General features: G+C 33.9%; 1 protein-coding gene and 1 pseudogene across 2 annotated transcripts; both read right to left on the bottom strand.

Annotated features, from left to right (window-relative positions):
• Positions 1-3,035: 3,035 nt before the first annotated feature.
• LOC111314223 (putative transmembrane GTPase FZO-like, chloroplastic) lies at positions 3,036-10,075 on the bottom strand. The gene is made up of 12 exons (XM_022915363.2): positions 9,384-10,075; positions 8,597-9,115; positions 8,539-8,564; positions 8,413-8,481; positions 7,331-7,528; positions 6,487-6,618; positions 5,826-5,912; positions 5,273-5,713; positions 4,995-5,162; positions 4,617-4,847; positions 3,888-4,003; positions 3,036-3,547 (listed from the first exon to the last, which is right to left on the bottom strand). The coding sequence occupies exons 1-12, from the start codon at positions 9,886-9,888 to the stop codon at positions 3,265-3,267; spliced, it is 2,775 nt and encodes a 924-aa protein (XP_022771098.2). The 5' UTR covers positions 9,889-10,075; the 3' UTR covers positions 3,036-3,264.
• Positions 10,076-14,018: 3,943 nt separating this feature from the next.
• On the bottom strand, positions 14,019-15,872 carry LOC149512138 (uncharacterized; annotated as a pseudogene). The gene is made up of 5 exons (XR_016332328.1): positions 15,737-15,872; positions 15,458-15,619; positions 15,227-15,347; positions 14,571-15,087; positions 14,019-14,452 (listed from the first exon to the last, which is right to left on the bottom strand). The product of XR_016332328.1 is annotated as an uncharacterized LOC149512138 (transcript).
• Positions 15,873-16,142: the final 270 nt, after the last annotated feature.

The following is a 16,142-nucleotide window of genomic DNA, read 5'->3' on the forward strand; positions in this document are numbered from 1 at the left end:
GGCCCTCGTATTTATCCATGAATTGGTAAAACCCTCGATCTTTGTTGCACCAATAATCATCGATTGTGCAATATAGTTCATTCATGCTAGCTGTTCACTGATAAGAAAACAATAGATTTGCTATGCTCAAATATCAGTAGACATGATGAATTACAATTTGTATCTCGTTTCTTTTGTTCTAATTAACCACCCAATTCCGAAAAAAAAAGGTAGTTAATTCAAAATATCATCCTCATCTAGCCAAGCAATTTGTGCTGATAGTATCTGCTACATCATGGATTGTGGTACCATTTATCCTTTTCTTCCCTGTAACCTATTGCCTTTTCAATTTATTGTTGTATATATGTAAGTATTAACTTTTGAAAAGAAAAAAACTTTTAATTCTAATTTTATCACTCATGTCGATTTTAAATTTTATTTAATCATTCTTAATGTGTAAAAATATTGTGAATTTAATTTAAACCAACTTATTTAAGTGTAATCCTTTTGCTTCTTTTTTTTTTTTTCCTCCAAATTAATCATTATAAGAATGAAATTGAACCAAAAGGAAGTCAAAATTAGCTGCATGTCAGGGTACCAATTTGAAGCAATCAAAAGATGATACTAAATTAACCAGACAGGCAAGCAGGAAATGTACGAATGAGATCGTGACCATCAAAATTTTCCCGTTTTCTCCGCGTTCTCCTCAGGCATTTGTTCATTCATGTTGTGTAAAAGTTTGTTCGAGGGAGGCAAACATGGAAGGGCAGCTGATACCTGACCAAAGTTCCAAGACAAGCAATAAAAAACTTTATAAAAAGTGTATGCAATACATTGATTCCCCGATTAACCAACTCAATCCTTTTAAAAGCCTCATGTATGCATTTAGGAAAGCATTGATATGATGGTGATTAGAATTATCGTTTTGTGACAGTTATGACTTCCAAATGAGAGACATAATATCTTTATTTTGGAAAAAATCTGAACATTTGATTCGGTAATTAAAAGAACTAATTATCATTGTCTTTAGAATATATAATTATTCGGAAGCATATTTGGATCTCCAAAGATTTTGTCCAAGGTCTCAATCTGAATTCCTCTTTTTCTCTTTTATCAAGAGAAGTGGAAGGGAAGGACTGTAGAGTTGCTTAGGCATTCTTGGTGGTTCTAGGCTACAGCTCTAGGATAGTTTTAATTTGGTTTTAGGGATGGCTGGCAAGAATATGTGCCAATTACACTTACTCTTTGCCCTAACCATCGAATTTGCTTTCAAAATCTCCCATTTTTTTTTAACTTCTGTTTCTTTTCTTTTTACGTTAGCCAACCAACGAAAAAGAGAGAGTCTTAAATACTGAAGGAAAAGGTCCTCTTTGCATGGTCGTGCCCCCATTGGCCATTGGTCACAATTGAAAATACCACAAAGTTACGTCTGTTTCTTTCCCTCTTTGAAGTCCATGTACGTTTGTTTATTTGTCCCCTTCACACTTCAAACATGAATACCAAGAAAGATAATGGAATCAAATTCATTTGATGGCTTACGCAACTATTTCAGCACCCTTTTTTCTTCCATATTTGACGTTTTTAAATTCATACATATTTTCAAATTTTATTTGTTTAATTTTCTTTCCGAAGGTGATTTTAATCCTTAAATGCATACTCTTTTACATTTGTTTAGTGCATTCAAGATTTTACTTTTAAAATTATTTTTTATAAAGAGCAAACACTGGTTGACATAAAAAAATTTTTTTTTCTTACTAACTGAATTAATCTTTTAAATAATTTTTTAAAGTTTGTAAACCGATTAAATTAAAGTTAAAACCAGGTAAACAAGCACTCAGATTAATTATATTTTGTAAAGATTAAACCTTCAGACTTTACTTTTAAAATTTATTTTTTATAAAGATCAAACACTGATTGATATAAAAAAAAACTGTTTTCTTAACAGCTGAACTAATCTTTTAAATAAATTTTTAAAGTAAGCCAGCCAATTAAATTAAAGTTAAAACCAGGTAAACATGCCCTTAGATTAATTAATGGCTAAAGCATTGTCTCGTCAACTTACCAAAAATTAAAGACAACTTTATGGATGGCACGTAGAAATCATAGTTGACCCAATGAGCTGGAATCCCAACCGGCACTCACTATTATTAATTATACTAATACTAATATATTACATTATTTGTCTTAATCATGTTTTTTATTTTATATATAATTTTTACTCTAATAATAATTAGTATCTCAACAGGTTGATGTTGAGAGTTGCCGGTTGCCAGTTGCCACTTATGGTAATACTAATTTCAGATTTCACGGATGGATGTCAATATTTTAATATTAACTCACAAAGTCAGAGGAAAGACTTTCACAGGTCAAAAAAGAAAAAAGAAAAAAAAAGAGACAAAAGGAATAATCTTTAATCAAATTCTGGTTGAAAGATAGAAAATTTACCTGGAAGATGCACCATTCTTTTACTTAAAACCTCTCATCCAATAAAAAATGTAGCAGCAACAGCAGCATAAGATGCTTTACCTGCAACACTGCTTACAAGTAGTGATAGCAACTGATCAAATCAAAATAAATTTTTATTTATCTTAAATTTGATCTGATTTTATATATATATATATATAATCTAAATTTGATTTGATAATTTTTTTTATTTTTTTATATCAAAATTTGATTTAATATTATATAAAATCATATCTGATCCGATTTTATCTAAAATTAATAAAATATTATTTTTTAATATAAATATAAAATTAAATATATAAATATATGTAAATAAATATATAATTAAATATATAATTAAAAAATAATTTTTTATATATATCTGATCAAATAAAATCGAATACGCTTAAAACTTAATCCCGATCCGATCTCAAATTTTTTTAATATAAATATAAAATTAAATAAATAATTAAAAAATAAATTTTTACAATATATTTGATCAAATAAAATTAAATACGTCTAAAACTTAATCTCGATCCGATCTCAAATTTTTTTTTATATTATTCAATCCAACCCGATATACGATTTAAAAAAAAAAATTTGACTCTAAAAGATCAAATAAAAATCTGTCAGATTCAAGTTAAATTGCCTTCTCTACTTTCAAGCTACGTCTGCAGCCGCATACAATTAACACCTGCTGGCTGGCCAGTTCATGATGTTGGAAATTTATTGAAAATTTCTTGTTCATTAATACACTTGACCCCAAGAACTAAGGGGACCCCTCGCCTCCTTTACAAAAGGAAAGAAGAATGCCCGGAACAAATCTACCCATGAAATCGGATGTCATAACACATGGAGGTTCTGAATTTCGACTTGTAGCGTTTGAAGCGTTTCCCTCACATTTGATAGTTCATCTTTTATCTCTAGAAGTTTGTCCAATCTATTTCGTGCCGCATCTCGATAAGGCTCCCCAATTATTGTCACAAACTTTTCCAAATTCTCAGTAGTTTCTTGAAGATCCTTTTGCATTGCATCTTCAAGCTCTCGTCCTAATGCATCAGCTGTCTTTTTCACCTTTTCTATCATTTCTTGTCTACGGCCTGGGAAAGTTGAAATGGCTATAAACCTATCATGAAAGTTTTTAATCAATTAACTGATTGAACGAATTATTTATTAATGTCAAAAGAATGTAAAATCCAACAACATACAGAACGAAATCTTGCAACCAAGTTATTATAGTTGACATAGGAAAGAACCGGAAAGAAAGTAACAGCCAATACTTTCAAGAACGAAATCTAGCGACCCAGTTAATAGGTCACGTAGGAAATAAAGGCAAACAGGTCTAATACAGTAGAGACCTCTCAAGTCACACAGATTACCAATTTTTTAAGGAAAACTTAGACATGCAGCCTGAAGAATACTATTAAATCAAGAAGAAATAAGTACAAGTTCAAGAAGATACATACCCCCCAGCAGAACATAGGCCTAGTGCAAGAAAATCTTCTAAAGTGGTAGGTAATATAAACATTAGAAGTGAAGCAGACAAACCAGCCGCTCCAAGTCCGCCAAAAGTCCCCATGAACTAAGGTTAAAGAATAACATTTCAATACAGGTCAATTGAATCATATCAAAAAGAATATTTAAAAATAAAAATTTAAAATAAGGAAATTAAACAACTATAGCAACAATTAAAGAGCAGACACTTTAAAGAGTTACGAACAACTTTCAATTATGAACAACTGTCACTATAATCTTACTGGTAACCCAAAAATTACATAAATAAAGACCAGTTCATTTTTGTCATAAAATGCAAAAATGAACTTTTCAGGATAAAACAGGACCACACAGTAGCCCAAACAAGAAAACTAGGCCGCCTGGAGTTTTTCTAGGGACAGTAAACAATCATTCTTAGTAAAAGTTGCTTCAAACTTTTTTTTTTTTTCTTTCCTAAACATCCTAGTATGATAAATAATGATACACTGACAATGATGACTATCATCAAAACCAAGCAAAAGGCAGAAAGAGGAGAAATACAGTTCTTTATAATATGCCTGCATGCCACCCTTCCAATATTAATATTGTTAGAGTTTTTCTGTCAAATAAATCGCAGACATCATAGAGATTACTGCCCTGCTACCAATATCTTGCTTTATTAGTTTGGACAAGTTTTATTTATTTTGAGGAATTCTTCTCACCGCTTCGCGAACTTTGCGTTCATATAGTTTGGAAGCAGCACTGGCACTGAATTTCTCTATCACTCTCAAGCTGAGTTGATCCAACTTTCTCAACAGTTCATAGGTCTCTAGAGGATACTGTTTGTCTGAGTAGGCAAGGGATGGCCATCTTTTCTCAAAAGATTCCTTATAAAGCCTTCCTTCACAAGCATTATTTGATTGTAACCATGTCACATAATCTCCAAGCAAGTTCTGTATACAATGACATACCATAAATCAGGAGTCATAAGAAAGTTAATTGGCAGCTGCTAAATTATGGCTCCTATAACTTGACACTATAAATAGACATCTGATTTCCATACAACCTAGATCATGAAGAGGTCTGAGCCATTAACTCACTTGTGCATCAATGAGTGCAGGACCAAGTATGTCATTTTGAACCCTTGAAGTGGCTGGCATTGTGGCTGACGATCCCCCCTTGAGAATATATGAGGCAACAATATCAAGATTTGATAACTGTAGGGTAGATTCTATGAGCTCCAGAATACATAATTTTGTAGCATCAATCTGCCATACCACACCCAAGAATAAACCATATAGATAAAGACAAGATTATGTAAGAAACAAAGTCACCTACTTGCCTCTGACTCAAAAAGTTAGTAATTCTAAAATTATACCATTGACAAAGTTCGTCTTCTCCAAGAGATGCTTTCATTTCCCATCTTTGTTACATACTCTTTCACGCTATCAACAATTTCATTTGCAGAAGTCAAGTCCTGCTCTGCAGACTGGCAGTCTTTTCTATTAAGAGTTTCACAGGAAGAAGGTATTCGCTCTGCAATTGCAATTGGTGTTCCAAGTTTGAGCTTCATTCTCTCCATTCCTGTACTAGTTGATCCATCTAAAAAACTATACAAGAAGTTTTCAAGCTTGTAAAAGCTACTGGTTTTCCAATTTGAACCAAATCCTGATAGTTCTCTATATTCTTTTCCCACACCAGAAGTAGCTGAAAGCTTTTCTTCAAGAACAGATCGTGCAGACACCGGATATAATGTCACATCTTCCGTGTTTAGCAACTTTTGAGTATTCTCTTTGATGAATAATATTGCCTCCTCTAGCTGCAATAAACAAATATAACTAATAAAATACTCAAAAAGTGTCTTAGTAGGTCAACATATATGAACTGACTTGATAGCGGCATCAATAATCAGTGGGAGGTGAAAATTAAACCTCTTGGGCATTCTGATAAAGATCAGCTTTGTTCAACACAAACACAACTTTCTTCTTCCACTGCTGAGCATAACGAAGAAAAGCAACCTGACAAAGAACAGCATGTGCAAAAGGAATTCAACCTACATTGGATCAACTCACAAAATCATGAATTGAACCATTTTAGTTGGCTAATGTTTATTAACTTTCTGAAATTAAAAAAGATTAATGTGAACAAGAAAAAAAAAAGATTGATATTCGTAAAGCCGAATCAAAAGCATCTATGGGCAACATGACATTTCCCAAACAATCTTAGTAATTCATAGGCTATTCTTTGATATCTCAACTAGCGTTATGCCTTTGCTTGATGAACCTTTGGATTCATTTCCTAATAATTTCAAAGAAAGAGAGAGTTAAAGTGTCCAAAAAATATTCCCTAGAGGTCAAATGAAAATACCCTTGATAGAACTTCAAAATGATAGAACACCTTTTTGTATGGCATTATCATATCATGGAAAAACTTATCTAGTTCCATATAGTATTAAATACCGTGTTCCTACATGACAAGCAGCATTGAGTACAGAACTCAATGCCAACATAGTTTTGATTTATTGTCTCACAAAAGCAATGGAGATAAATAAAAAGACATACTATGACAAATTACATGCACGACTAATCATACCTCACTCTCAGTTAATGGGCGATCAGCAGAAATAACAAAAAACAGCAAATTGGCAGGAGGCACAAATTCCTCTGTCAGGCATTGTTGCCTTTGAAGAATAACATTTGTCCCTGGTGTATCAACAATATTCATCTGTTCTCAAAAGGAATTATTAAAAATTAGTTCATGTGATAAAATATAACGGCATACAGATCTATTTCCAGGAAAGCAAATAAAATAAAGAAAACAGGCAACAGAAAGAAGCTAATCAGCTATCAGGCAACATTAAATATAATGCCTTTTTCTCATTGATGCTCATGTAACATGCTCAACCTATTTTCAGTACACATCTCAAGTTTTCATTTGTAAGTTGGATTGCAAGCTCACTTTTAAGAACCTAGCCTTAGAAAAATTGTGCCTGATTTTCTTTTATTAAGTAAGTAAAAATGCGAGTGATTCATTCCCCATATAATAACTAAATATAGAATCTTCATGAAGTTATTCACAATTAAAATTGCATGTCACATTCAAGAATCATGCAGAACTCATAAAAACAGATTCTGGAACTTTAGAAGGTTAACAATTATAACATATAGAGAAGAGTTTATTTCAGCAGCAACATAAAGGAACATGAAGAACACACACACGGAGGAAAGGATCAAAATTTTGAAGAATCAACTAACAACTATCTGCATGAAATGTATGCTTCTAAACTAACAAACATTTAGTATGCTTGTATGCATATGAATGCAGATGTACAGGAATTATTATTAATAGGTACAGAGAAACCAACCACTGACATAGCCAGAGGATCTCTGAACTTAAATTCAGGAGTACAAAAACAGAAAAAGCCAAAAGGACTCACTTCCTTGAGAATCGGAGCAGGAAGATAACGTATTAATTGACCATCTGGGTGCCTTTCACAACGCTGCAGGTCCTTGCCATCCAATTCAGTATAGCGCAAGAAAGTGATTTCATTAGTCGTAGGAACAACCCCCTCTTTGAGGTATCTTTCCCCAAGAAGAGCATTAATGACAGTGGATTTACCAGAATTAAACTCACCCTGAGAATCCAAAACAAAGATGAATAAGTCATGGCAAAGCCAAAACCTTTAACAGGATTAAGCAAAACTCTATGGCATAAATGAATGAACAATTTCCATACAATGTTTAATTCCTCTCGGCAGAACATATTTATTTTATTGATTTAATATAAGGTCAATGTCTTAGAGATGGAAAATATACTGCACAATCTTAAAATTATGATTAGGGAACATTCATAACGAAACAGTAAGAAAGATAAAATCTAAGCACAAATACTATGAAAATACACAATTAATCAATTAATTCAAATCGATATCATCTGAAATGAAACAAAGCTAATAGAAGATTCTAAGATAATTGAGTAGGGATATTCCGTGAAATGTGACAGAAAACTAGTATTACTGTTTTATCACTAAAACAGCAAGAAGATAAAACTAAATAAGAATTAAACTCAAATACTCAACAAAGACAACGGTAACACCTTAAAAAACCCACAATTATAAACCATTGGATAGTGAGGCTGATGTGATGGCTTTCTGAAAAAAAATAAAAAAATAAAAAGACAGGAGCTTAGAAGAAAGGGAAAACAAAGTTAACAGAGTTGAATCCTAGTGATCATGTGAGATTCCATTGAATCTAAATGCCTATGAGATATGAATCCATTTCCTGAAGCCACTGCGATAACAGATGAGATATGTGAGGTAGCATATCGACCGAGATTGAAGACAAAAACATAAGCATTCCCTAATTTAATATTCCTTAAATCAAATGTGAAAAGAAGATAAATAGTCATTGTATCATTATATGTTTTCAAATAAAGAGATAGGCATTCGTTTGAAATTTAGAGCTAATACCAATGTATATCCCTGCTACCAGAATTTGTTGAAGTTCAGCACACAATTACCACTATAGCCAGTAGAAAGGGCTCATCAATTTGAGCAACAGCATCAATAAGAAGTGAAATCTCCTCCATCTGTCATTTAAAACCCATAAAGATTCGACCAAAAAAAGTAAATAACAAAACAACTGCTAATCTCATAACCATATGGAATACAACTTCAACTACCAAAACTTAATAAAAAGATCACCAGTCGCTTCTATTAACACTGATCGCTCCTTCTCGATAAGTTGTTGTTCTCTATCCTCCACTTTAATAAAGCCAGCCATACCCATTTTCTGGCGGGAATCATGTTTGATATTCGCCATATTTAGTTCATCAATGCTCTCATCCTGAGGTTTGTTATTTGTTGTAGATATAATGTTAACCAACTGGCTCAGAACATCATCAGTAAACAACTTCAAATCTTCCAATGACAAAACTAAACCACTAGCACCTGATTTGAGAATTTTCGATGCCTCAGATGTAACTGCTAGTGAACTATTATTTACAATAAAGACTGGTATCTTCACATTCTCATAAACAGACTTCAATGCCATTTCGATATGCTCTTCTTCACCCAGATCATATATAAGAAAATCAACACCTTCAGAACTCGAAGCATTTAAAGCAGCGTTTGCAGTTTGCACAGTCCTAGCAACCAAAGGGAGAAAGACTGAATCTGATTTCGAATCCATCATTGTGTTTCTTGCAACGATGGCAGGAAGGCCTGCAAAGGAAGGATTTACGGTTAACAATTACAACGATGTTGGATATAGATATCAATGCATTTGACATGAGTGACAACTTTAACAGCATTAAATGTTGGGTCGATTAAATTTTGAAAACAGCGCATGACAGTTCACTACTTTGATAAGTTTTTCAAAAGAATCAAATTTCCATTATCCTTGGCCATTCTTACTTAAATAGTCTAACAATAAAAAGAAAATGACCTTGAATAAGCAAACTTTCGAAGAAAAAGAAAAGGCAAAAACCACCTTGACCAGAGAGGACCACGCCACTAGCATCGACAGCGGCGGCAATATCAACGCGCTCTGCGATCAAGAAATAAGCGAGGTCTTTAACGACCGCCTTTAAAGAACGGGCAGCTTCGTAAACCCAACCGCCGCTTCCTTCGCCGCCATTGAGCACTACAAGACCAACCCATTTGGACACGGCCTTGTCAATGAAATCAAGCGCATTGTCGTCAGCCAATACTTCCTCGGGGTCCAACTGGAGAACAAGATTTGGGACCTTGATCTCGGGGCGCTTGTAGCCGCCAGGGAATAGAGTTCTGGGAGGCAGCTGGTTTTGAGGGCCTTGGGGACCAAGTTGTTGGGATGTCGAGTTGAAAGGGTTGTTGGAATGGGGTGATTTTGTTGGAGGAAGAAAGCGGCGGAGAGGGGATTTGGAGAAGCTAGAGGACAAAGGAGGGGATTGGGTGAAGAGGAAAAGAGGCGTAGGGGTAGAGGCAGGGGACTGGAGGGAAAGTAAAGGGATCATGGAAATTGCAAAAGAAAAAGAAGAAATTTTTGTGGGTTCCTGACTCGTTAGTATGTTTTTGCTTATGGAGGAAAAGGAGAAGGAATTGAATCGGTGATTGTCGAGAGATACGTTATCTTCTTATCCTCTGTCCCTTGAGAGGAAAAGGAAAGGAGTGATGGGAGATGCCGATGAACCCCGTCTCCCTAAGTGAATCCGCCTCTCCTTTAGGCCCTTACAATGTCATTTACGAATTAGCTCGTTACAAATGTCAACATGTCCTGGGGGGTCTATATCACGCAGAATGTCAAAGAGTCAAAGATAAGCTATCAACGGACGAGATGCCAAGAAGCGGTGAAGGCAGATTATGACTGAGTCTAAAATAAATCTTAAACCGCAGTTACTTACCTTTATCTCGTCCAGAGAACCGCGTTGATGTGACTTCCCTATTTAGTTCTCACCAATAGTTCACTGCCAGCCCTGACGTCAACCCCTTTGTGAAAGGAAAAATGGGTATTAGGCCCCTTGCTCAAAAGCTTCAAGGAAAGGCTCCTAGGGCCACGGTAAACGAAAACTCACTTCCAATTTGCTACTCTTGAAATAACAGTTATAGTTCAGGGAAGCTACCATGATTTAGTTGTAATGTAGCTAAAATAATTAGTAACAGATGGAAAGCAATGTTATCTCCTCTAATGCAATGGTGGCTTTAGGAGGAAAAAAGAAAATGAGTTATCTATTATAATTTATCTTGAATCTCATAATTTCACGTTGAAAATTAATAAATTTTTTGAGTTTGTCTTGTATCTAACGTCAAGAGTTTAATAAAAGTATAAAGAGTTTCACCTTTATAAATAAGATATTTTAATTTTGATTTGATAATCCCAGATAATTAGACACAAAGAAAATAATTAGGTGAGTAGGCTATTAAAATGATGTAATTAAGTTTTTGGTTAAATTTTAAGTAAGTAATTTTTGAAGATTTTTCTCATTCTAAAAGTCTCACACAATTATAAAAATTTATTTGATAGTAGATTAAATTTAAAGTAAGCTATTTTGAGTTGAACCGAAACAAATATATTTATGTATTTTTATTATTGATTTGAGCTTGGTATTTTGTGTGTGAGTTTTACGTGTACGTGTTGATTTTTCTAACAAGTGGTATTAGAGTATTTTGATAGTGGATTAGGTTTGGAGTAGGTTATTTTGAGTTGAACAGAATAAATATATTTGTATATTTTTATTGTTGATTTGAGCTTATTATTTTATGTATGAGTTCTGTGTGTGCGTGTTGATTTTTCTAACAAGTGGTATTAGAGCATGGTTCAAGACGTGGAAAAAGATAGAGGTTCGAGACATGAGAAGAGGTAAACTTAGAAGAGCTCGATTAAAGGAAGAAGTTCGAGTTCATTTTTGAGGATCAGTTTACGTGAAACGTAAAAACACATAAAATAAGATATTATGAGACTTTCATTATAGGTGGAGCCAAGCATGTCTAGCATGAAGACAGCTAATTTGATAGAATTTGAGTCAATGTGGAGATTGTTAGGAATAATGACTCAAATCTCATAAAAAATTTATTTGGGATTGATCAGATATTGCTTGATGGACAAGAAGACTTGCAAAAGAAGAATTCTAAGAGGAAATAAATTCTTAATAGGTAAGTTTGTATGATTATAAATAAGTGAAGTCTTTATAGTGTTAGCCATGAGAAAAAGATGTAAAAGAGTTACAGAATTTTGTAGGATAGACATCCTATAGGAGTACTATGGATTTACGTCTTATGGGTGTGTATGTTTCAATGTTTGAGAGTAGATTAGAAGAGATTGAGAGTGTCCACATATGTATGATGAATGGGTATATATGTGTATGTGTTTGTTTATGTTGAAATAGTGCATAAGGATTTGTGTTTGTTTAGGTTAAAAATATTTCATAGGATTGGAGAAGATTGAGAGTATCTTATAAGTATTGATTGTTAAGTGCAGTTGATGATTTGATTTGTATGTTTGTAATTCTCTACAACTAATGAATATTTTTTTTCATCCGTGAACATAAGTCTGTTGGATCGAATCACATTAAATTATTATCTCTTATGTGATTAATTAATTGCTTGATTATGATTTCGTTGGTTTGATTAGATTGAGGTTTTTTGACCTAACAAGTGGTATCAGAGCTGTGGTAATCCCTAACAAGTGGTATCAGAATGAGGTTCAAGGTTTAAAATTCGTGGGCCCAAGAGATCGTGAAGCAGTGTTTCAAGATGTCTGAAGAAGGTATGTTTAGTATACATATGTCTAAGTTTGAGATTCTGTTATTTAATGAAAAAAGTAATTTTATGTTATGATAAAGTACAATTCAAGATCTATTAGTACAACAAGAGTTTGATCAAACATTAGAGAGTAATAAGCCTATGAAAATGTATTGAAATAGGATTCAGAAGAAAGTTGTTAGTACTATTAGATTGACGCTAGCTCCAAAGGTAAAGTATAGTGTGTTGATTGAGAGTACTCCGAAGACTTTGTGGGATAAGCTTGAGGTATTTATGCATAGAAGTCGTTGACTAACAGATTATGTTTAAAGATGGATCTGTATTCTTTAAAGATAGAAGAAGATACGAGTCTTCATAATCACCTGAATGAGTTTAATAGATTAGTTTTTTAATTGTTGGTAATTTTTATTGTTAAGTTAAAAGATGAAGATAAGGCTTTAATTTTGTTGTCATATTTACCCAAATCTTATATGCCTTTAGTTCAGACTTTATTGGTGGGTATGTCTACTTTGAAGTTAGATGATGTGACTGTCTTGTTACATGAGAACGAAAAGATTTATGGGAGCTCAAAACTCATCACCTGAGGAGAATACACTAGCTGTAGAGGGTTTTGATCGAAGGATGACTCAAAAGAGAATTTATGGATCAAGAGAGAGATCTAAGTCAATAGATAGGGATTACAATGATATCAAATGTTATTATTATGGTGAAAAGGAATATATTCAAGTGCGCTGCAGGAAGCTGAGAAGAGATATTGTTGTTTTCAAAAGGGCGAGTGATGAGAAGAAATCAGATGAAGAAAAAAGTGATACTACTGCCATCGTGTTTGATGATGATGATGATGTTGTTTTGACGACTTATGTGGATGAGACTCAAACTTTAAAAGGTGATAAAGGTTGGATTTTAGATTCAGCTGCTACAGTTTATGTTTGCAATTATAGGAGTTGTTTTATGGAGTTGGATGAGAATGAAAAGTATGGAGATATTATGGTTGCCAATAACGAAAAGGTGTAGATTCAAGACATTGGGAGTGTTTGCCTTAGATCTCACAATGGTGTTGTTAGGACGCTTTGTCAGTATGTACCAAGTTATCATTACAATTTGATTGTTTTTGGTGAGTTAGCTTCTCGATGGTACACATATTATAGTAGTAATGATTGGTTGAAGATGTACAAGAATGGAAATGTGATTCTACAAGGGAATAAAGTCAAAAATCATTTGTACATACTTGATGAAGACTCAGTTGCTGGGATTCCTGTGATGAAAGAACAGAAAAAAAGTAAGCGTGTTAGCTTCGTAGATACTATTGAAGTATTTGGAGATTCAAGTTAATGGAAGATTTGCATTGAATCTCATATTCCCACATCGAAAGTTAGTAAGTTTTTTGAGTTTGTCTTGTATCCCACATCAGGAGTTTAGTAAATGTATAAGGGGTTTCACTCTTATAAATAAGATATTTTGGTTTTGGTTTGGTAGTCCCAAATAGTTAAACAACAAGAGAGTAGCTAGGTAAGTAGATTATTAAAATGGTGTAATTGGATTTTGAGTTAAGTTTTAAGTAAGGAGTTTTTGGAAACTTTTATCATTCTAAAAGTATCACAATTATAAAGATTTATTTGATAATAAATTAAGTTTGGAGTATGCCATTTTGAGTTGGACCAAAACAAATATATTTGTGTATTTTTATTCTTGATTTGAGCTTGTTATTTTGTGTGTTATTTTGTGTGTATATTCTACGTGTACGTGTTAATTTTTCTAATAGTCTGTAAAAACTCTGCATGTACGACAGGAGTTATATTATTTGAGATCTTAATAAATTCATCATAAATTTTTCTTGTGACAGCAAACTATATCCCGTCCTAAGGAGAAGTTCAAACTCCAGATAGAAGCGGAATCAAAATATACACTACAATTGAAACCTATAACTCATAACTGAACAATGCACACAGTAATTAACAAAATTATTGCTTCACTTTTATGGTTTACGTGTGACCTAATGCTTTTTCATCAAAGTACTCATCAAGAGACGTGGGCAAGCTAAAGATATCCATTTCAGGTGTTTGTGTGCCTCTACTGCCAGCATCATTACAATCTCCATTGATTTCTTCTTCTTCTTCTTCTTCTTCTTCTACAATCGGAGATGAAAAGTCCAAGCACATTCCTTTTTATCAGTTCTTCATACGATGCAGATAGATCTTGGGAGGTCACTTGATGGTACTCTACTAGTTGGTGAAGGCACTGGTTTTCCCTGCCAGATTTGCATTTTCATTAGTTAGTCTGGATTTCTCTGCTAGAAGTGCTTCCAATTGAAGCCTCACCTGTTATTAATTTAAATTTGGATCAGAACTTGACAATGTGCTAAATAAGAAAAAAAAATTTCAACTTAATTGAATAAAAAACTTACCAGATCATTTCCTTCAAAAAAAAAAAAAATATCAGATCATCTTCCTTAGGTCAGATACTCACGGTGAATCCATCTCGAATCCTTCTGTTCTCTTCCCCAAGCAAACCGCATCGCTCTTGCATAAAACATAAATCAGATTTTATGGGCTTCAACTCTCTGGCAAGTGAAGCATCTTTGTTTGCCATGGAAATTGCAAACTGCAAAATAGAAAGAAAGAGGGTATTTTTTACTTTCTTCATGATCTTGTTTTTGTGGCTTTGCTCATTCTCCTTTTGTGAATCATCTCCTTTATTCTCATCTGAGCACTCAATGGAATCAAATTTCCTCTTCAGACCTATCTTAATGTTTTTTACGATTCGTTTTTGTTTTGGTTCTTCCTCTTTATCATCTGAGTTCTTCTGGTTACCATGAAATATATCTTTCAATGTGAGAGGTTTAGCTAATTTTATTCATTTTTGTTTTGGGTCTTCCTCTTTACCCTCTGAGTTCTTCAGGTTACTATGAAATATATCTTTCAATGTGGGAGGTTTAGCTAACTCTCGGGCTCCTTAAAAACAGAGCAAACAGAAAACAGTAACTTCAGCAAGTTTGCAAATTTCTTATAGAGCTACAAAACTAAAGTTAATCTCATTATTATAATTTAAAGCGCGATTTGATTTAAATTTGAAGTAGAATTGATTTAAATGACTGAAGAGCGTTATCTAGATTGTTAGATAGCCAAGAAAGATTTCGTGAGATGGAATCAAACCCTCTTAGCATAAGCAACGAATCCTCCTTCAATCGCTTAGCTCTGTTCGATTCTCCTGAACTCTGACCAAAATATTACAACAAAAGCCTTGTTAATTCAACATCAATCCCGGAAGCCAACTTTCATAGCATAGCAATTAGCTTCAAAAAGCTGAAGAATAAAGAAAACTTACAATCTGTGGAGGCAAAGGTGGATCAGCATTGTGTAAGAGGGAGATCTTGGCATTCCGATCATCGATGAGTGCATCGACCCGGGTAGGCAGGGTGCTCCAAAAACGCTTGTCTGAAGCTGGACTGAAGAGAGGAGATGAAGAAGCCATCAAGCTTTTGGGCTCCTATTAATGTATCCAAACCAAAGAAAAAGATGTATTAGAAGAAGGGGTGAAAAAAAAAAAGAACACTCCATTAAAGCTGAGAAGACGGGGGAAAAAGGGTAGAAAAGGAGAAAGAACCTTGGCGGGATGAGGTGGAGATAAAGTATCAACTGAAGAAGATATCGGAGAAGAGCAAAAAGAGAGAAAGAAGCAGAGTAGGTAAGGGTAACGGCTCCTTTATGAGGGAGTCCTTGATTCTGGGAATTTAAAAAAGGCCACCGACGGGGACTGATATATCAAATTTATTTTTTTGCCGTCATCTCCCTGAAAAAGTTGGTCTACTCTTTTTTTATTAGATCAGAGTTCGTTTGTCAACGCGCCGAGTATGAACGTGTAGAGAATCGAACGGCTCTGGTTTCTTGATGGATTTGGAGGTCCAGCAGGACGATTTGACGTTGGTGTGGGGATTTAATTAATTCTCATTGGTTACATAAATCTGTACCTGAATTAATTCTCATTAAAAAATCACATTAGTTAATTTTCC

Source organism: Durio zibethinus, chromosome 23 (genome assembly GCF_047325235.1).
Source record: "Durio zibethinus cultivar Kanyao isolate XHJ-2024 chromosome 23, ASM4732523v1, whole genome shotgun sequence".
Taxonomy (NCBI): Eukaryota; Viridiplantae; Streptophyta; class Magnoliopsida; order Malvales; family Malvaceae; genus Durio; species Durio zibethinus.

Coding starts and splice junctions, on each gene's coding strand:
- LOC111314223 (XM_022915363.2), bottom strand. CDS start 9,888: ATGATCCCTTTACTTTCCCTCCAGTCCCCTGCCTCTACCCCTACGCCT. Junction 5,913..6,486: donor GCCCATTAACTGAGAGTGAG/GTATGATTAGTC, acceptor GTTCTTTGTCAG/GTTGCTTTTCTTCGTTATGC. Junction 4,848..4,994: donor CTGCACTCATTGATGCACAA/GTGAGTTAATGG, acceptor CATTGTATACAG/AACTTGCTTGGAGATTATGT.